This window comes from Chelonoidis abingdonii, chromosome 3 (genome assembly GCF_003597395.2).
Source record: "Chelonoidis abingdonii isolate Lonesome George chromosome 3, CheloAbing_2.0, whole genome shotgun sequence".
NCBI classification, from domain to species: domain Eukaryota; kingdom Metazoa; phylum Chordata; order Testudines; family Testudinidae; genus Chelonoidis; species Chelonoidis abingdonii.
Genome location: NC_133771.1, coordinates 153,971,784 through 153,992,833, shown reverse-complemented (window position 1 = coordinate 153,992,833; position 21,050 = coordinate 153,971,784). Strand labels below are relative to the sequence as shown.

Genomic DNA, 21,050 nt, shown 5'->3' with positions numbered 1-21,050 from the left:
TACTTACCTCAATCTAACCCCATCTCCCCCTCTTAAAACCCTGGTGAGTTGTATGTACATGCACACACTGATCTTAACATGGAGTGCTTCTCATTATAAGGGTACACACACATTCACTCTGTCACAGCAGACATAACACAATGACACCACCCCGGCTACACAAATACACAGCACACACACTCAGTCTACCAGCACACACAATGGCACCGGCACTCAGTGGTCCTTATCACTCAAACTAAGAAAAATACAGTATAATTGTATGGGACCCTGTTCCCTTAGCGGCCTTGCGATGCCCAGCAGTTAGTCCAAGGGCAATATCACAATAAGAACGTGTGAGAGCAGGTGAGGACAGGGAACAGGGAGAGATGTGAAGGGTGAGTAATAGCAAGCTCCTGCTACACCAGGGTAGAGTCCGAGGAAGCTGGTGCAGACAGTACCGTTTGAAGGATGAGGAGCGAGGGAGGTGAGCAACCTAAGGCCCATAACAAAGGTGCTAGCAGTGCAAGGTGCTGCCTGGGCTTGGCAGAGCAGAGGGAGCAAGTGGGGATATTGGGCAATGGTCAAAGAAGACTGAACACCAGGGGAGTTCTTCCTGTTCTTTTAGCTGCGCCAGCCAGGGAAGGGGAGCTTTCCTTCTGCTTTTAGCAGAGGAAGGGAAGATGTGCTCTCCTCCTCACTGCTCCCCTTTACTGTAATGCCTGGTATCAAGAGAGGTAGTCATAGCTGTAGACTGAGTCGGGACATGAAGGGCCTTGAAGAACAGTGCCTCCCATGACTAGGTCTCCTAGACATTATGATAAAACGACTACTACTACAAAGATGAGGCTTGTGACTTTGTAGAAGATGGAAAACCAGTGAAGGTCTCTCAGGATAGAGCTGGAGCAGTTCTATTCCATGCACATCTCAGCAGATGGCTGAAGCATCCTAAAGAGACTGAGGTTTGGATCTGAGGGGCCTCTGGAGACCATGGAAATGGGTGCTCATATACCTGACTTGTGAAGGGAGCGATTCAGCAAAGAGGGTCTAGAAGATAGACTGAGGTGCAAAGCTTTGCTCAGAGACTAGGGGAACTTAGGGCCAAGAGGAGAAAAGAGACCAGTGAGAAGGGAGGTGGTTGAACTGCGACTACAGCTGAGTCCTTCTCCATCCAAGAGGGAGGGTGTCTGTCTTGTTGATGTTTGAGTGGAACAAGTTAAGAGCCAGGTGTCAGCGTGTGTGACAAAAGGGGAGGGAGGTACAATAGTTGAGGTAAGTGAAATGATATGCTCAAATTGGAAGGGATGGACAGACATGTGAGGCACAGTTATAGAGACAGGCAAGATCCCAGGTAGGGAGGGAGCAGAGACACCAGCCTGAAGTCCAAGGGGAATGTGTAGCCCATGTCAAATGCTACAGTGAGGTCAAGTGTGAGGGAGCCCTAGACGGCAGAAGGGAGGAGGAGGGTGCCTGAGGAGAGTGCTTTCAGTGCTCTGGAATTCAAATTTAAATGGACCAAGGATGCTGCGGGCAGTGAGGGTGTTGCAGAGATGATTTCCAACAGTATTTTGCTTTGAAGAGTACATTTGATCTGGGGCCACACTTGACAGCATTGGGGTCAAAAGTTAATTTCTTGAGGAGAGCTGCAGCTATGAGTGTGGTAGGGATAGAGCTGCCAAGAAATGAATGGATGATTGTAGTGCTGGCAGAGAGAGACAGAGTGGAGAGGACAGGGCCTGAGAGGAGGTAATCAGATGTGATGAGGGTGGAGATGGCGATTTAGGAGGATTGGGAGACAGGGAGCGTGGTGTTAGTGGCTGTGATGCTATTGTTAACTGATGCACTTCTGGAGTGGTAGGAAATAGCGAACTCTGGGCAAGAGGTGAGGGGAAGAGGAGAAAGTGGGCAGGTGGTGGAGCAGACTGGTAATGCTGAAGAGTGAAACTTGCCAGGGCCTTTGGATGTTACCCAGTGATAGACAGGGAGGTGCCTTCCTGGGTGGGAGAGAGGCCTTGCAGAGGACTAGCTGTTCTGTCTAGATCTGGTCAGGGCCGCCCAGAAGATTCAGGGGGCTTGGGGCAAAGTGCAGGAGCTGCGGCGCTTGTACTCCCCCGGCGGCGGTCTGGGTCTTTGGCAGCATTTTGGTGGTGGGGGGCCCTTCAGTCGCTCTGTATCTTCGGCAGCACTGAACGGGCCCCCGCTGCTGAAATGGCACCTAAGATTCGGACTGCCACTGGGCCAGGGCTCGTGGGGCCCCTGCGGGGCCCGGGGCAAATTGCCCCACTTACCCCCCCTTTCCCCTGGGTGGCCCTGGGTCTGATGAAGAGAGTTTTGGGGCACGAGCACCACTCCAGATGACCTCTTAAGGGCTTAGAGTTTATCCATGTAATGCAAGGTTCTGGAGGAGCAAGGAAACATAGAGTTTTTAGAGGGGCAAGTTGGTTTGGAGATGCAGACAGAACAATCAGATGCTCCCCAGGGGTCCTTGTCATACATAAAGATTCTTGTTATACACGCACACACAGACACAAGCAATCAACTGACTGAAGATGGGGCTGACACACCAGTAATCTTGCTGGAGATCCTTGCAATCTTGATTGGGCAGGGAAGAAGGTTGTGGTTATTGGAGATCAATCAGTGGCTTGTGGATGTTATGAAGAGGAGGGCTGGGATTCACAGAGCATTCAGATTTCTTTTCTGATGGGAGGTGACTGTCAGAATTACTCCATCTCTACTTTAAGCAATGGGCTATCCCTTGGGGTGAAAACTGGCAGAACTTGTAGGGCAGTCTTTAAACTAGACAGGAAGGGGCTGAAAGAGGAGCTTTTACTTAACTCAGATAATTTAGTATGTACTTCCAATATAAACATCAAAATAGAAGATGGAGACATTTTTCAAGAGATGATTAATAATGGGGGGAATATGCACTGATGTATGAAAATGTATGTAGAAAAAAGCAGCAAATATGAGCAATAAGAATTGATCAAGGCAGGCCTAGATAATGCAATGATTAAAATTTGGTATCTTCGTCTGATTGGTTCACACAATGACTCCCAATGTTGCTCCCATTGCTGGAGCCACACTGGTGCTAGTGCCACTGGGAGAAGTTGGAGAGAAATGCCAGAGAAGCCAAGTCCCTGCTGTGTTATGGGAGTCTCTCACCCCATTCTCCATGTGGATCTGAAGCTGCTTGCAGCCCTTGGTTTTCATCCTCCATTCTCAGCAGGAAGCCTGGGTTGGTGTCTCTGCTGGTCAGAGTCTCCATGAAACAGATTTAGGCTGGCTGCCAAGCAATATATGGGTAGTTAAAATCTCCATGACCACTGACCAGCATCCTGTGACATGGAGTAACCCAAGAGTTGGCCTGGGAGTTTCTCCTTGTTTCACATCTGTGTCTCTAGCTCTTGGGGCTGGTTCCTGGCACCCAGTGGTTTCTCCTTCCTTGGCTTTTCATTCCTTGTATCCTTCCCCACCAGATGTCATTCACCCGCTTGCTCTCCTTACTTCTTATGGGTCTGTAGCACCCCATCAATGGGAAGGGGTTGTCTATTCAGCCCCCCACCACCTTTCAGTGTTTCCTGGGCAGACCCTAGGGGGCTGCAGTGCCATTCCACATCCCAGGGGGATCCTCCGCCACGGACTGGGACAGAGACAGGGGGCTCTGGCTCTGTAACAGGGCATTCTCCTTCCTCCTCCTCTCCCCTGCTCCTGCTTTGCAGGGGTGTGTAACTGCCTCCCACCCCCTAGGTGAGCAAGCACAAGGACAAAAACCTTGGGGCAGATTCTGCGGGGGAGGCTGGAGGGGGAAGATCTCCTGGGAGGGGGCAGGGAGGCACAGCTCTCGGCTCAGGCAGAAGCAGCTTCCCCGCTGCCATCTGGGCTGGAGCAGGTGAGAGGTGAGTGGGGCAGGGGCAGGGGCAGGACAGGGCAGGGGGCTGCCTGCGGCTGGGGCCTCTGGGTTTCTTGGCTCCGGCTCGCCGTCGGGCTGCGGGAGGCGGCATGTCCCGGCCCGGGGAGGGCGCAGGGATGTGCAGCCACACGCAGCCCCTGGCAGCCGGCCTGAGCGCACGACAGCGGCAGGAGGAGCAGCAGGAGCTGGGAGCCTAGCAGCAGCTCCGCAGCCCTGCGCCTCCCGAACCCCCCGCAGCCGGGCCGGGCCAGGCATGGCAGCCCCCTTCCGCCGCTCTGCGCCTTAGACCCCGGGAGCCAAAGGAGCCGCTGCGATCGCCGAGGTGAGGAGGCGGGCAGGACCGGCGGGGGGAGCTCAGGGGGCGGCCTGCGGGCTGGGGAAGGAGTAGGGGGCGCTGGGCTGAGTGGGGGGCCGCGAGGGGAGGGAGGATCCGGCTGCCTGCGGGGGGCAGGAGCCGGCAGAGGTGCTGCCGCGCCGCACAGCTGGAGTCCAGGCTCTCGGTGCCCAGCGGCCTTTGCTGGGGGGAGGCGCCCCCTGCAGGGCCTGGCGCCTGGGGAGGGGGATATGGCTGAGGTGAGGCGGGGGCAGCACGTGTCTGCACTAAGCGAGCCCCCTGCGGCTGGCCCGGGGGCAGGAATGAAGGCGTCTACGGCGGTTCCGGAGACCTGGCCCCCCAGGTCCCTCTCTTCTCGCTCTCAACCCGCGGGGCAGGGCCGTTCTGGGCTGGGGGTCAGGCTGGATGCAGAGATCCCACGTGAGTCCACAGGAGTCAGGGGGCTAGGCAGGACTGGCAGTGCCCCACCCTGAAACACTCAACCTCCAGGGGTGCATCCCAAGGGGCAGCACCCCATGCACACACCATCCTGCCAGGTGGAGATCGGACCCTGGCCTCAAGGAGGCAGAATGTGGAGCTAGAACAGGGGTTCTCAGACTTTTGAACTGGTGACCCCTTTCAGGTAGCAAGCCTCTTACACATTAAAATACTTTTGTATATATTTAACCATTATAAATGCTGGAGGCAAAGCGGGGTCTGGGGTGGAGGCTGACAGCTTTCGACCCCCTGAGGGATCACGACCACCAGTTTGAGAACCTCTGAGCTAGAACAATATCAGGGTGTGCCAGAGAGAGATTCAGGGGCATCCCCTCCAACGGCATCTGGGGGCAGGGGATAATCCTCCCACTTTGCTCTAAGGTGGTTGCTTTTCTCAGCTGATCCATTTTGTGCTTTGTCTTCATTTACAGCTAGTTTAGTTTAACCCCCTCTCCCAAAAAAGAGAGAGATGTAGGGAGTCGTTGCCTCCCCCCCACCCCGTGTGACACTCACTTTGAGGGCAAACTAGTGTGTCTGTGAAGTCAATGCTAAGTAAGCAGAGAGGTCAGGAGGGCAGCTCTAGGTGAGGAGCAGAACTTAGAGGTGTGAGCCATAGCACCTGGAAACCCTAGCCATGGAGCTGTGATCTAGTAACCCTCAGCCACCAATTCACCCAGCATCTGCTGATCTAGTAGCTCGCAGAATCTCTGCTCAGCAAGCCTAATCAATACATGAGTATTGAAAGGAGAAAGTTCCCTCAGTTCATGAGAGTGACCCAGGGCTTGAAATAAAGACCTAACCCCAGTAAAAATACTGCTCATAGCACCTATACATTGTCAGAATGCCTTATGTTTATTTAGAGCCTTTAATCCCAAAGGATGCCACAGTCTTTCCTGCTGCTTCCCCACTAGTGCTGGAAGGTGCTGCCTGAGTTGCAGGTGCAGTCTTGGGAATAATGTCCATGATTTGATGACATTAAGTCTGAGGCGATGCATCAAACTGGGAGACTTCATGAGAAATCTAAGGGAAAATGACCTTTTCAATGACATGTGGTATGAAGCTCAGCTCCTAACGGCCCTAGAGGAGCATGCTGCCAACTGTTCAGCCATAATCCCTAAATTATTTTATAAGATTCACAGGAATCACTTCACCCTCGCCTGAAACGCAGCAGCTGTTCAACAGCTCACACCAACACTACACAGCACTTTAGGACAGGAAGTGAAGGAGAATCCTGTGCCCAAATGTAACTGCAGGGGGAATTCAGGGAGGTAGAATGTAATTATCTGTGGTGGAATTTGGTCAGGCTAATCAGAAGTGCCATGGGACTTGTAATGACCACAGGTGGTTAGAATCTTGGTTCTGCAACTCATTTGAATGATGCTTCTAGCAACACTGTACCTCTAAGACAACAGGCCGGGCCAGACTCAGACCAGTCCCCTTCTAGGTACCAGTGTCACTTTCTGAAGAGTCTGTCTGCTGCCTGAATCCTAAGAAGTCTCCCATCCAAGTGTTAGCTCAACCCAGCACTGCATTGTTTACAAGCCACCTTTAAGGTAGAACAGCCCCTGTCCTTTCCATCCACACATTTGGGTGGAGTCCCTCCATATGCTTATCATTCTCCTAGGAAAATTGCCTGACTCTTCTGATCTGGTTATATTTCTGTCCCTATTGTGTCACCCTACATTTGCCTGCCCTTAACAGTCCCAATTTGCCCCAGAAAGCTATGAAGGAACAAGGCCTTTTTGGGAAGTAGTAGTGCTGCTCCAGGAAGGCAAGTGGTGGATGGAAAATAAATGGACTCAGAAACATTGGGGCTACCAGTGGCTCCGCAGGAAGGCAGGAGAAACAGGAAAGAAAGAACTATGGTTAATTAGGAAGGGAATCTTTGCTTTTGCTTCTTTAAGATTTAACTCCAAATCTAGGAGCCTTTACCCCGCTCCCATGTCCTGCAGATGTTGCTCCTGGCAGTACCGATCACCTGCCAGAGTTGGAAGGATTTATTTTCCTTCCTCCTCCTTTTGAGTCTGGCAGAGACAGAAACAATTTCCCCGCTTAGCCATCAGCTTTATTAGGTTTGCTAGCTGCAGCTCAAAGCCTAGTGAGAGGACATAAAGTCACCAGCTCTACATCTCAGTGCAATTGGCTGCACTGATTGCAGAGGCAGTGAGGACTGAGAAGCAACCTCCTCAGCACAGCCTGAGCTGCACCTCAGAGAGTGTCACCCATCCATTCAAACTGCAGTTAAGATGCATTGGTAGAGTCATGTGGGTGATCTCAGTATTGAATAAAAATGGAGATGGTTCCCCTATGCTGGGGAAGTGGGGTTGCTTGCGGGGAAGGCTGAGATATGTGGATGGGCTCCAGTTTAATATCCTTAGTCATTATATACAGTACTCCGATATAATTCTGCTTTATACATTTAAAGGAGGCTGTTTGGACCATGGAGCTCTGGTTGTCCCCAGGAGAGGAGGGAGCCCAGAAGGACCTGGTGGAGAGATGTAGTGAGAATGTGACAAGTGGACAATCCTTCTAAAAATGCATGTGAACTCAGAACTCACAGAAATAGGATGATGGGGAGAAAGGGATGTGTGAAGCAAACCCAACAAGGCTGCAGGAAGGGTAGGTGTTGGGTTTTTCTGACAGTGCTCTTTATGTCTCTGTAGGTGTTCATCTCGGTGGGGCCACATTGACCATGCTTAGAAGTTTCTGTCTTCAGCTCATGTCCTTGGTTTGGATCCTCTTGGCCCATCACCATCTTGCCCAAGGTGAGACTCAGCTGACATGTGTCTTTCTACTGTGTCCATCCTTCCAAACCCACCTTGGTGCTGCTAAGTCTCCTCACATCACTGCTATCCAACAAAAGGAAGCTGATCTGACAGATGAGAGCAGAGGTTCTGCTTAGCCAGTAGGCATACTGTGCATGACTGGCTGCAGCCAGAAGGGCTCATTGCTCTGCTTTCCAGGAGTGTCATATCAGTGTAGTGCTAGGCAATACCCAAGGGGACAGAGGGTAGGACTCCCTTGGGCTGCATACGGAGCTCACTCACTTTCTGTAAAAATGGTTGGATTATAGTAATGGACACAACAGTTCCAAGAGGCAGGGAAAGGCAGGAGGAGTGCAGAAGGCCAGCTTGGATCCTGAATTTGCCCCAGTTAAGTGGTGAAGCCACAAAGCACCCACCATTGCAGAGTGCTTATAGACATGAAACGAGATAGTACTCAGCCACAGGCTGAACTGGTTCCTCATGCTGCTCCAGATTAGCCATGGCACATTATGGGAGTTTCTAGTCCTGGTCTGGGCCAGAGGGTGTCTGCCTCCCACTTGCAGCAAAGGCTGTTAAGATGCAGTGAGAACATGCCATCCCTCTGACTTCTCATGTTCCATGTGGTGTAGCTTAGAGAAAGTCTCTTTTGCTGGCAGCCTGATATAAGATCTGCTGATGGGACTCGTGATCCAGCATCGGCCAAGGGGAGATGGACTCAATCAGCTACCGGTCCTCCATCTCCAAGACAGGGCTGAAGGAGGCTGAGTCCCTGAGATAAAGAAGTCCAATTTCCTAACATTTGCTTCTGCTCTCCCATTCCTACCCCATGCGGGTCTCTCTTCCTGCTCTTTGTCTGACTCCAGTCCAAGTTTCAGGTGTGCAGTGACACCTGCTGGACAGGGGGCAGGATGAGAAGCTGTTTACTTTGTTCGTGTCCCTGGCTCTCAAAGTCTAAGAGTAATTGTGATGGGGAGTGGAGATCCCCCAGTTTGTTCCAGCCCCAAAACGATGTGGGACTGAGAGCTCTGGACTCAGTCTAATGGCCACTCCTAAGCCCTGCAAAGCCACCATGTCTCAGTGATAATCAGTAAACAGGAAAGAGAGAGCAGGTGGCCCGAGGCAGAGAGCAAGGAACAGGAGGGAAGAGGGCTGGAGATGAGACACCTGACTGAAGAAAGGAGGCCAGTGGTGAGGAGGAGGAGCAGCAGGGCCAGGCCATAGCTCAGTTACAGCCTTTGGGGCCTTTAAATAAATAAACAGAACTTAACACCTGTCAGGTTATAATGCAGCCCCTGCTCGCCTCTGCAGCAGAGTGAGGGATTGTCACTCACAACTTGGCCTTGGCAGAGCCTCGCAGCATAGCACTCTGAAAACATCTGCAACCCTAGGGATAGAGGCCAACTTCTTGGGGAAACTTGGCTTTTCCCAAAGGACACAAATGTTTAGAATCTTTAGAATAGAAGGAATCCTTCTCAAGGCCCTTAAGCCCCTCAAATTTCTGCTCAGAAGCTAGTCCTAGACTTTACTATCATTATTATTTATTTTATTATAGTATAGTAGCACCCAGAGGCCTCAATAGGATTGGGCCCTATTGGACTGGGTGCTGTAAACCAACAAGTAATACACATTCTTTCCAGAATAGCCACAGTCTTAGGAAAGTGCCACAGAGAGTGAAGGACATGATCCCAATACATAATTTTCAAGCACATTGTTAGTTTTCTAAACAAAGATGCAGTGTTTCAGCCACCTACTCTTGGTGTTTTGTCACAGCCGTAGATTGTGAGCTCTCTGGGGCAGGGATTGTCTTGTTTATACAGCCCCTAATGCTTGACTGGGGTCCCAAAATGCTGTTGTCATACAAGTACTAACTGCTTCTGTGCACCTGCTCCCCACTGTCTGATCCTTCCCTGTGCAGATGGTCTCTCGTAAAGCTCTCACACCCAGTGGGGTAGCTGTGACATAATGAGGGGCAGTCAGAGATAAATGGAGGAGGGGGAAGTGATCATTTGCAAGATAAAAGGGGTCTATGGCCCCAGGGCCCTCACTGTGGATAGATCTGACCTAATAGGGGCCCTTGGGATGAGCAGTTCTGGAACCCTGGGGCTTGCATGCACTGGTTTATGTTAGCAAGTGGCTTGCTTTTCTGACCTCCTTGTGCACTAACTCCGACTCTCTGCCCTGTCCTGCAGGTGATGACTGCAGTGAGCGCTGTAACCTGGCCCACGGCTGCTGTGACCAGGACGGCAAGTGCAGGTATGGTGGTTGGAATTCTGGTGTGGGTGCATTTAAACTTTAACCATTCCTGGGACAGCTGATCTCTTGCTCCACGCACTGTTTTCCTGGGACACCCAAACCCTTTCCTAAGTCAAGGAATGCCAAGGGGCTCATCCAACTCAACCAGAGCCAGCCCACAACATTTTGGCACCTGAGACGGGGAGCGCAAATGATGCCTCCATACCCCCTCGCTTGGGCCAAAACTTTAAAAGGTCTCAATTCTGCCTTCTTCCTCTTCTTCTCCTCTCATGGTACTGCTCTGCTACCTGCCCCAATAAAGGAGAACTAACACTTAAAATGTTTGAACAAGGCATTTAAAGTTAACACTTAACTTTCAAATGTCTGAACAGCAAATGTAACTTTTCTCTGCGTAGTAAACACTGGCATTTTTATCTGTTTGAATAATCAAAGTGGTGCTTTCCGTGCCTTCTTGGTTGCAAAGATTTGAACTGCTTCCTGAAGGTCCACAGTCTGGACCAACTCATGCTCTGTTGAGATGGTTGCAAGGCCGACCAACTTCTCCTGTGTCACTGTGGAGCATAGATGTGTTTTTATTAACTTCAGCTTGGAGAAACTGTGTTCTCCATGGGCAACTGTTACAGGAAATGTTAGACGTATGCACAGAGCAACAAAAGCATTTGGAAAGAGGGTAGTAATCTTATTTGTGAACATATATTCCAGAACAGCCTTTGGAGTTGATCCTGCTGAAATGTATCTTGAAAGGACTTTCAGTTCATCACCTAAATCACTCGCATCAATATCATGCATGTCATCATGTGTCAACACTGTCTCTAGTGCCCTGCATTGCTGGTGTAGGTCTTCTTCAGGTATAGGGAGGAGTTTGGGAATATCATACAACATCCCAAATATACTGCTGTGTTCCTTGTGCTGCATGAAACGTTCTTCAACTGACTGTATTGCGCAATCTAGCACCTGGTTAAAGAATTCAACTTTGAATTGTTGTTTGAGGTCTCTTATGGGATTATCCCGTGCCTCATAATCAAAATGTTGTCTTCTTCAGTGACTCTTGTATTCTTGAATGGGTGGGAAAATAGCTTCAGTGTGAGGTTTCTCTGCCAACTTCTGTGCACTCTTCAGAATGTTTTGAAATCTCTCATCTGACCGGTAAGAATGTAGGTATGACTTTGTTTTGTCCAGTTGTTCCATTGCTCCAGGTATATCAAGGTCAACACCTTGGAGTCTCTTGCTTACAACATTTATTTCAAACAGTATGTCACGCCACAACACTAAGCCACACAGAAATGTGAAATTATGTATGTTTCTGGTGATTCCATTTCCTTCTGTCACTGTTTTCCCACTAACAGTCCCTGTCATAGCATTATCCTCCATTATGGCAACTATGGTATCATCTATCTTCCCAATTCGGTGTTTGATAGGCTTTACTGCCTCCACTTGACTTTCCCATTGTGTGGCACTCAGTCGTTTCAGTGTCAGAGAGGATGTTCCCAGATGTTGCTTCAAAATTTGCCATTGATGAGTCGATTCAGAGAAAAATACATAGATGCTCTGAATTATATTAAAAAATTCAGCAGCCTCACTAGAAGCTGATGCTGCATTACTGACCACCAAGTTCAGTGAATGAGAACTGCATGGGACAAAAAAAGCTTGAGGGTTTAACTCTCGGATCCATGTCTGCACTCCTCTGTTCTTTCCTCTCATGTTGGCACCATTATCATAGCCCTGACCTCTCATGTCAGCTATCGCAATTCCCGTATCTTCCACCTTTTTAAGAAGCACATTTGTCATACCAGCTCCTGTAGTATCATCAGTGTCAATAAATTCTAGAAAGTGCTCTCTGACAGTCACTATTGCCGGGACATTTTCACCAGGTTCTGCTGTTGTTACAAAACGCACCATTAAAGTCATTTGTTCCATATGGCTGATGTCAGGTGTTCAGTCCAGAATAACAGAGTAATATCTTACTGACTTCAGATCTGCCACAATCTTTTGTTTGACTTTTGTTGCCAGTAACTGTGTGATCTCTTTTTGAATTGTTTTTCCAAGGTAGTGTGTGTGTACATTTCTTGGGTAGTGACTCTTCTTAGATGCTCCTGGAGTACAGCATCAAACTCGGACATCAGCTCCACAATTTTAAGGAAGTTTCCATTGTTTGGCACATACAGCTGATCTGAACTGCCACACAGTGCTAGGTTTTGGGTAGCAAGCATTCTCTCAATGGCAATTTCAGAACATTTTGCCAGTAAAGTGACTCTGATGTAATCTTCTCTTGATGCTGATCATCTGTGGTGGCCTTTAACCTTAGTCTCATCTCAAGCTCTTTCCACCTATGGAATGCTCTCTGGTGATTAGCTGCCTTCTCATGGCATGCCAGATTTCTAGCCAAATTTTTCCAGTCCTTTGTTCCTGTAGAACCCAATGTAGCTGAAACATTAAACTGGAAGAGTTTGCAACAAAAACAGTATGCAGCATTCTGGGTTTTTGAGTACATAAGCCATGGCCTCTCCACTTTGTTACCATTGGGGATTTCATGCCAGTAATGTGTTGGATGGAAATTTCTATTTTCATTGTCTTTGGAGAACATGAAGTTTTTCATTTGCTGTGGCCCATGCAGTACAAGGAAGTCCCTCAGGCTCAGCTCATCCAAATCTTAGTCCCCAGGCTCCAAGAGTCACATACTCCAGCCAGTTGGATGGACTACCCTCCTGGTGGGAAAGTGTGGTCCCTCTATCTTTTCTCTGTTGTGGGCTTTGCTTCAGTGCCTTTAGATCCCACCTGAAGCCAACAAACTTGCACAGTTCTGCAGAGGCAAAGTTGTCCCTATAATCTCAACAGCAGTCTGATAGGCAGAACAACAGTGTGTGAGACACTAGGGATCCTCAGGGCTTAGATATTATGGTGATGAGTATCCGAGACAGAGAGAATAATAGCCACCCAGACAGCAGGAAAAGTTAATTGTAAGCTGCTTTAGACTCTGTGCTCTTTGGGGCAGGGACTGTCTTCCTGTGTGTGTGCAATGTGAGTACTTGCAGAACACATAACTTTCGTGATAACAGAAGGCCACAGTAGCTTTGACATCCACAACAGAAAGAGCACCGTTGGCTAGAATCCTGGCATAGGATTCAGTTATAACAGTGTCATCAGAGCCATACTCTGTCTGTGCTACTTGTTGCAGGTGGGAATGGGGAAACCCACTATGGCCAAGTTCTGTAGTGATGGCCTCTAAGACAGTGATGTGGCTAGTTCGGGGTGCAAGGGGTGGCAAGGTCAAGTCAAGGTGTTATGCTAGTCAGGATGGTGGTCTTGCTGCCTGTTATTGAGGTAGATACAGAGGTATTAGCTACTGCTTCCCTTTTCAGGTCACCACTTGTTCTCTGAACCTTCCTGCAGCTTGGAAGCCTCTTCTCCCCATCATCTGGTCTCAGGGAGACACTCTGGCTCGCCTGTGTTTCTCTGTCTGGACTGTCATTGCCCAGATGCAGAGAATCTCAGAGCTCCTGCCATCTTGCTGGAGTCTGTTGGGATTGTAGGCGCTGCATTGAGTTTGTGAGGTTTAATTCTTTGATACATTTTGAGTCCGATTTGTATATCTTTCCTGCTCTGTCACCTCAGCTCAGTTTTACTTTCATCCAGGTGCTCTCTTTCTCGGACACATAATCTCTTCTTTCCCCGCTGGGGAGTTGGGCACTGTCCAATCAGGGAACACTTACAATTAGTGCCCACTGTCCTGTTAGGTCTAGAATGCTGCCGTGTACTGCAGTGACTGGTTTCTCCATCACTTTTACGGTGAGCTTGTAGAATAAAGTGATACTATACATGGAGCCCATCTGGTATACTGTGCATGGCTTCACATCTGGATTATTGTGCAGTGCTTTGAGTCCCACAATTCAGGAAGCGTGATGGGGTGTTCATCCCACATGTGCTGGGCAAGGGTTAATATGGGCCTGAGAGACCAACTAACCTGCCTGCTCAGACCTGGAGGGTAGGCCAGGCCTAGTTAGAGATAAAGCCAACTGGGAGAAGAACAGGGCTTGTTTCTATAAAGAGCTGGGTGAACCCAGTTAGGGGGAGAGACCCTGAGGAGAGGAGGTAGAAAGTTTCCACTCTAGGAAACAGTTTGATTGGAGGCTGTGGAGCAGGGCAGACAGGCTGGCTGGCTATTGCAGGAGGGACAGGGCCGGTGCTTCCATTTAGGCGACCTAGGCGGTCACCTAGGGCACCAGGATTTGGGAGGGTGGCAGACTGCTCCGGTGGACCTCTCGCAGGAGTGCCTGCGGACAGTCCGCTGGTCCCACGGCTCCGGTGGAGCATCCGCAGGCACGCCTGTGGCAGGTCCACTGGAGCCGCGGGACCAGAGGACCATCCGCAGGAACGCCTGCGGGAGGTCCACCGGAGCCGCAGGACCGGTGAGTCGGCCCTGCGCCTAGCGCGCCAAAAACCCTCTCGCCACTCCTGAGGAGGGAGCTGGAAGCCTGACTGGAGACAGAGACCCTGAGAAGTTATAGCCTTGCTGAACCCCTGAGGGAGGGAAGGAACGTGGGTTGTCCAAGGCGCAGGAGCCTGACAAGGTATGGAGACTGTAGGTGATGAAGCACACTTGTGAGGAGGAGGCAATCAGCTGAAGGCTGAAGATTTGGTTTTGTTATTACTTTTGTTCTTTGGTAAAGGATTCTCTGGCCCTGGGAAGGGCAGGAATTTGCAAATTGGTCTGGCCAGAAGGCAAGGACAATCTTATGGCTGGAGTAGGCCAAAGGACAGTAGGGGGAAATTGAGGCAAAGGTTGCTGCAGCACCAGAGCCAGAGAGGCGGGGGGTGTTGAGCTGGCAGCTTTGTTGCAGGAAGGATATGGACAAATTAGACTAGTACAAAGAAGGCAACAAAATGTACAAAGCTACGAGGCCCTGGGGGGAATTCTGCGTCCCTGACGGTGCCTACTACCTGCCCTTTAGCTTGTCTAAAAGGGTACAGGCATTTTCTTTCTGTCTAATTTGATACTTGAATACAGAGCAGATTACTGGGAGGAGGACAATGTGGACTAGCAATTGAAATCAAGGCTGTTAGCAAATGTCCAGGTTCTGTTACCCACTCTGCCACCCTGTGCAGCCTTGTAGGGTAGATCCCTTTTCTTCTTGGCCTCAATTCCCACATCTATAAAGTGCAGATAATATTTACCTCCATCCCTTGGGAGGAAAAAGGCATTAAATGTTGGGAAAGGGCTTTGATGCTGAAGAATGTGAAAGCATGTGCTGAATGCTGCTATTCCAGCTTTATGGGAGAAAATAAATGCAGTAGCAGCGTTTGATATGTACACACAAAATGCTACAGCAGCCATGTTACCAGACCAGGCATATGTTTATGCCACAGTCACAGGTGTGATTGCAGCTCAGTAGACATACCAGAGCTAGCTTGAGTCCTGGAGCAGAGACGCTGCGGCATCATGGGCTAGCTGCAGAGGAATTACCCATGGTTCCAGGAATACTTATACTGCCTGCACTGCTCCAGCTTCACTGCTTCTGGTACCCAAGCTGGCTACAATAAAACTTGCTTGGGTACCTCTACACCAGCTGCAGTTACACCTCATGATAGAGTGTGGACATGCCCAGGTTCTGTCATCTTTGCCTCCTCCCTTGGCCTTGATGCAGGGCCGGCTTTAGGCCAATTCCCCCAAATTGGGCCCCGCGCCTCAGAGGGCCCTTCACTCGCTCCAGGTCTTCGGCAGCACTTTGGCGGCGGGTCCTTCAGTGACACCGAAGACCCGGAGCGAGTGAAGGACCCGTCACCGAAGTGCTGCTGAAGACTCAAAGTGCTGCCTGGTGAGTACAAGCCCCACATCTTTGAATCGGGACCTGCACTTCCTAAAACCAGCCCTGCCTTGATGGGCTCCCCAGAAGAAGCAATCTTCTGTCTCCTGGGGGTGCTTTGAGAGAAGACTTTCCAAGCATCACACACACTTATAGCAAGCGCAGGACGGTGGGTGAAGATAGGCTTATGTAAGCCATTACATAATCCAGTTCTTGTCTATATTGTGCTGCCACTGGGGAGGCTGCTGTGCTTGGACTGACCTTCCTGTATCCTCTTGCAGGTGTGACCCAGGCTGGGAAGGAAAGTACTGCGAGCAGTGTGTGCGGATGCCGGGCTGTGTCCATGGTACATGCCATCAGCCTTGGCAATGCATCTGTCACAATGGCTGGGCTGGCAAGGTCTGTGACAAAGGTAGGTTTCACCATCTGGATGGGAATCAGTTTGCTTCAGGAAAGGGTTCAGTGACAGGTAACTTGTTTACAATAAAGATCTCCAGGTGGGGAAAATGTGGTGTGGGGAGGGTCCAATTGCCCTGCAGAGAGAGGGAGGGGAATGTGGAGGGCACAGGGATTAGAGGTATCAGGTGTCAATCCAGCTCCCTATGGGATTGAATTTTTCACTCTTTCATGATTAGGGCAGGAGCCCAGCACGCATCCCCTAAATGAAAGGATGATGCAGCTGTTTAGGTGACCAGCTGTTTCTCATTGTGATGCTTGTACTGGGAGCTGGAGTTTTATCTTTCTGTCAGAGATTTGGCCCATCTCTTTTCCTTTCTACAGGAGGTGGTCAGGCTGCTAGGCTCTGATGCCTGTCTGCAGGGCCTGTGATATCGATGGGCCTGAGGCAGTGGCATTAGTGGTATTCACTGGCTTTCCCTCACTGCTGGAACTGCTGACAATGCTTTCTGTTTCCATCCACACTTTTTGCCTTTGGCAACCAGCTGGGTGGGATCCACTCACTCTGTCAACTTCAAATGGAAGCGAGTGACGAAGCAGCTTCATGGCATAGCTAATCTGCCCTCCAGCTAGGGGTTTCGGCGGTCTGCTCTTCAGGCTGGAGAGTGTTCAGAATGCAGCATGTGGTTATTCTATGGCACTCAGAGCCACAGGGCAGCTAAGGGCCTTCCCTTCTCTGCAGCTCGCTTTCCCTGCCATATAGAACAATGTAAAAGTGCTTTGAGAGCTGCAGCTGAAGAGTTCTAGACTTTAAGGCCAGATGGGACCACTAGCTCATCTAAACTGTCTGATCCCTCTATACCACAGGGCATTAAACCCTACTCAGCCACTCCCACTCCAAGCCCATCCATCAGAACTAGACCAAAGTTTTACAGCCCTCAGAAGACTAAACTACTGTGTGCCACAGGCAGAGAAGAGGAGGGACTGAGGTGCTCCAAAGCCTTAGGCAATGGCACGGAACTGACTGAGTTGTACCCCAGTGAGTTCTATGTAAAAGCCATGCTGCTGGGGCTGAGGGAAGCTGTAGCTCTTGATTCATCTTTTCCCTTTGGGGTGGGGTTGACAGTTCTTGCTGGCACCAGCTCAGCTCACTAAATGCCTCCCCTTTTTCTCTCCTCAGACGTACACATCTGTGAACACGAGCTCCCCTGCCAGAACGGGGCCGAGTGTGTCTACGAGGGGGACGGGGAGTATTCCTGCCTGTGTCCTGAGGGCTTCCACGGGAAGGACTGTGAGCGGAAGACAGGGCCATGTGAGAAGGCAGGGTGAGAGCGAGCGGCAGGGCAGGCAGAGATTACATAAGGCATTAGCTCCAGCTCCTACTCTACCAATCAATAGCCCAGCTTGGATCATTAGCTGTAGATTTCCATGTTTATGGCATCAAGCCAAAACCTTCCTAGTCTTTAGGGGAACTTTGGTTTAGCTGACTGTAATGGCAGCTCCCTCAGCAGATGGAGTCTGAGCTATAATCAGAGCAGATTCTAGTTACTCATGGTTAACGCAGTGACCCTGCCTCTGCTTTGCACTCAGGGAAACTTACTGGGAGTCAGCCTTCCTCTTTGTAAGGTTTGACTTTAGGCTTTTCCTGATGTGGGATTGGCCAGTGACACTCGGCCACATTCTCAAGAAGGGTGGGACGTAGCTGTGCTCCAGGTGTGTCTGTGCATGTCCATAGCGACAACTTTGGGGGCCTTTCTCCCCTCTGTGCAGCAGGGACCCAGACACCTGCCCTTTCCTCTCCCCCACTTGTGGGTGGAATTCCCCCTTGTGCAGAGAGCAAGCACAGGGCCTATGCACCACTTAAGCCCATGAGTGCATTTCACCCTGAGAATGCAAGTCTATCTGGGGCCAGAGCCATGTCCTATCCAGGCCTGTGATCAGTCCCTGCTTTCTGCCTGCAGCTTTCCATGCAGGAACGGTGGCCAGTGCCAGGATGAGAACGGCTTTGCTAGGAACTTCATCTGCAGGTGCCTGGCTGGCTTTGTTGGTGCCCTCTGTGAGAATGATGTAGATGACTGCCTGATGCGTCCCTGTGCCAACGGTGCCACCTGCCATGATGGTATCAACCGCTTTTCCTGCCAGTGCCAGGTGGGCTTCGAAGGCCGTTTCTGCACCATCAACATTGACGACTGTGCCAGCCACCCGTGCAAAAATGGGGCAAAGTGTTATGATCGCATCAATGATTTTGACTGCTTGTGTCCCGACGGTTTTACTGGCAAAATGTGTGAGGTCTCCACTCCGGAACCGACCTGGGTCACCTTCTACCTTCCTGCTAACAGGGAGAACAACGGTGCTGTGAAAAGCACAACCAGCGAGAATCTCCGGGTTACGCAGCCCGAGCCAGTCAGGACTGTGGTTACTGGGAGGCGGGTTGCCAACCACAGTGAGAAAGCCAGTGGGGGAGGGCTGTTGAAAATTTCTGTGAAAGAGGTGGTGACCCAGCGGGACACTGGGCTGAGTGAGTCCCAGCTGGTGACCGTGCTGGTGTTTGGGATACTCACAGCTGCGCTGGTCCTGGTGACCATACTGTTAATGCTGCGGAACTGGCAGAGAGGGCGTCAGAGGTCAGACTGGTGCAAAAGCCCCTCACAGGCTGCAAGGAAGCTCCAGGAACAAGAATGTCAAGTGAGCATATTAAATACAGTCATGATAGAGCCCAGGAAGACAACAGAACTGTGAGGACTCTGGCACTCTGAGTGGGGCCCTGCCAGGCAGTCATGCCAATGAACTCTTCAAACTGTGTCCTGGGAGTCATTCTGGTTGGGTGTCTGGAAAGTACTAAAGGTCTTTGGTGCAACCTGGTCTGTGATTCAGTGGGGAGGGGTTTTCCACAGGGCAGCGAATTTGTATTTGCAAACAGAACTCTCAAACAGGGTGTGACCAGCCTGTCCTGGATCTAATCCATCTCCATCAACCAGGTGTACCTAGGAGTCCAAAGCAAGGGCTGAGTCAGAACAGCTCACTACTGGAAGTGGCAGCACACTGACTTTTTCAGCTAGTACCAGAAGACATTAGTACTATCTTGTACTAAGCCATGCTAGAAATAAGACTGATCATGCCAGAGCAGAAGAAGGCACAACACTCTGAGAAACACAAACTTTGCCAGGCCCCTGGATGCTGGGTAATTCCTAGTGCTGCCACTAGTGTAATCTTTGGCCTGTTGTTCACACTGGGGCTAGGGCTGCTGGAGCTGTTGTGCTCTGTGTCTGCCCTTCTGTAGTGCTGTGGGGTTCCCAGCTCTTTCTGGTGGCTATGGTTTGTCTGTTTCAAACTGCACAGCCAAGGAGTGAGCGAACAGGCTCTCTCCGTAGCCTTGTGGTGCTGTGAGCGGTTGGGAGAGATTCCAGAGGTGGCTCAAGAGCCCATCTTGCCCTTTTCTACCTGATATTGTGTGTCTTCTTGTGAGAATGTTTTGTACCTTGCTGCTGATGATCCATGTGTCTTTTCTCCCTTTACCAAACCATTTGAGCTGGTTTGGGTGTGTTCTAATAGTAATTCAGAAAGCTCTTTCCCCACCCCAGCCCATGCTTCCACTTCCCCACTTGCTGCGGGGGACAGCCAGAGCCAGATGTGTTATAAACACAAAGCCAGCTCCCCTCCAGTGTTGTCGAGGTCTGGGCTGGCCCCTGCTATAGCTCCCTGCAGGTGGAATTGAATATGGAGGAGGCTGGAATTGAGCTCTGGTTGGTTTGGTAGTAGTCCAGGTCCCAGTTCCTGACTGCCTCCCCCAGGCACAGAGCTGGGAGTAACCTAAAACCAGCCATTGTAGCACTTTTCAATACAAAGTGAGGGTGAAGCTTTCTCTAGGGGATGCAGGGGCAGATTAAAGTTTCTGATAGCCCTGGGAACAGAAAGGTGGCCCCACCTGCGCCGTAGCCATGGTGCACCTTTCAGTAAGAAACACACCCATCCTCATCCCTAAGACACAGCAGAGGGAATGGGACATTTAATCATGAATCTAGGTTCTCTCTTGCCTGGTCCAGTACAATCACTGTTGACAGAGCATTCACCCCCTCCCAGCCAGGGACAGCACAGGGCTAGACACCATGCCACTAACAAGGGTGAGAAAGTTCCCCTCTTTCTCACCACTGCCCCACAGCCTCGCTATGTTGTATTCAGGCAAGGTCTGCAGAGGCCATGCCACAACCAAGGTAAAGGAGCTAGAGCCCCAGGTGGAAGGGAGGGCTCCTGCATGGGAATGAGGCAGAGCAGGCAAAGGAGCTGGAGGGAGAGGAGATTAGGCCTTTACCAGGAAGATTTTTTTTTTTAATACACTGATGGATGATGTAACTTTTTCAAATAAAATACCAGAACCAGCATGGAGCCTAACAAGCCCACGAGCAGAGCCTTTGCCGGTGATGTTCTTTCTTCTGCCCTGGTCCAAGTCCACCCTAAATCTTTGCCAGAGGAGCTGCCCCATAACCCCTCTAATACCTGATTCTTGTGCTGTATCCCAGAGAGACCCTCTAACCCCTGGGGCCTGCTAGGGGCTCCTCAATCCTATCACCCCAAAGACAAAAAGGCAGTGTTACAACTTGGGCTACAGCTCAATGAGCAGCGAGGGAGCAGGGCACCGTGCAGGGATGCAGCTGGGTCCGGAAGCCTCAGGTGCAGGAAAGGGTCGCTTGTGTCTCAGGTCAGCCTGGAGGACGGTTTGCTTCTGCTACAGGCATCCTCAGTGCTGGAGAGAGGGGCTGGGCTGTGTGGTAATGGCAGAGTCCCCAGACCACACATTAGGAGGGAGCGAGATGGGTCATGAATGTGTCTAGCCTGAGTATGGGCAGTGTGAGGGGAAATGGGAGAGATCCCAGGCCAAAGGATGGAGGAAAACCCCCACCTATGGGGAGGCAGGAGGGGGAGGTTCAGCTTACATAGGCCAACGTGATGGTGTGGGAGACATGGATTCAAAACCCAGCTCTGCTGCTCCCTCATTCCCTGCCCATGCCCCAGATCCCCAGGCTGGCAGGCTCCACCCTGCAATGCGAGATAGCCAGGCTTCATTACAGGGGCCTCTCTCTATGGCCAAGCTGGAATCAGAGCAGTGCTGAGGAGCTCTGAGGAAAAGATTTCTCCAGCCT

At 50.7% G+C, this 21,050-nt stretch overlaps 1 protein-coding gene across 2 annotated transcripts; it reads left to right on the top strand.

Annotated features, from left to right (window-relative positions):
* The first annotated feature begins 3,802 nt into the window (after nt 1-3,802).
* Nucleotides 3,803-20,921, top strand: DLK2 (delta like non-canonical Notch ligand 2). Of its 2 annotated transcripts, none has more exons than XM_032770430.2 (6): nt 3,803-3,872; nt 7,361-7,462; nt 9,652-9,715; nt 15,798-15,928; nt 17,093-17,237; nt 17,874-20,921. In XM_032770430.2, exons 2-6 carry the CDS (start codon nt 7,390-7,392, stop codon nt 18,649-18,651), a joined length of 1,191 nt encoding a protein of 396 aa, XP_032626321.1. In that variant the 5' UTR covers nt 3,803-3,872; nt 7,361-7,389; the 3' UTR covers nt 18,652-20,921. The 2 variants fall into 2 exon arrangements, with proteins under 2 accessions (XP_032626321.1, XP_032626322.1); XM_032770431.2 differs by lacking the exon at nt 3,803-3,872 and adding an exon at nt 4,139-4,208.
* Nucleotides 20,922-21,050: the final 129 nt, after the last annotated feature.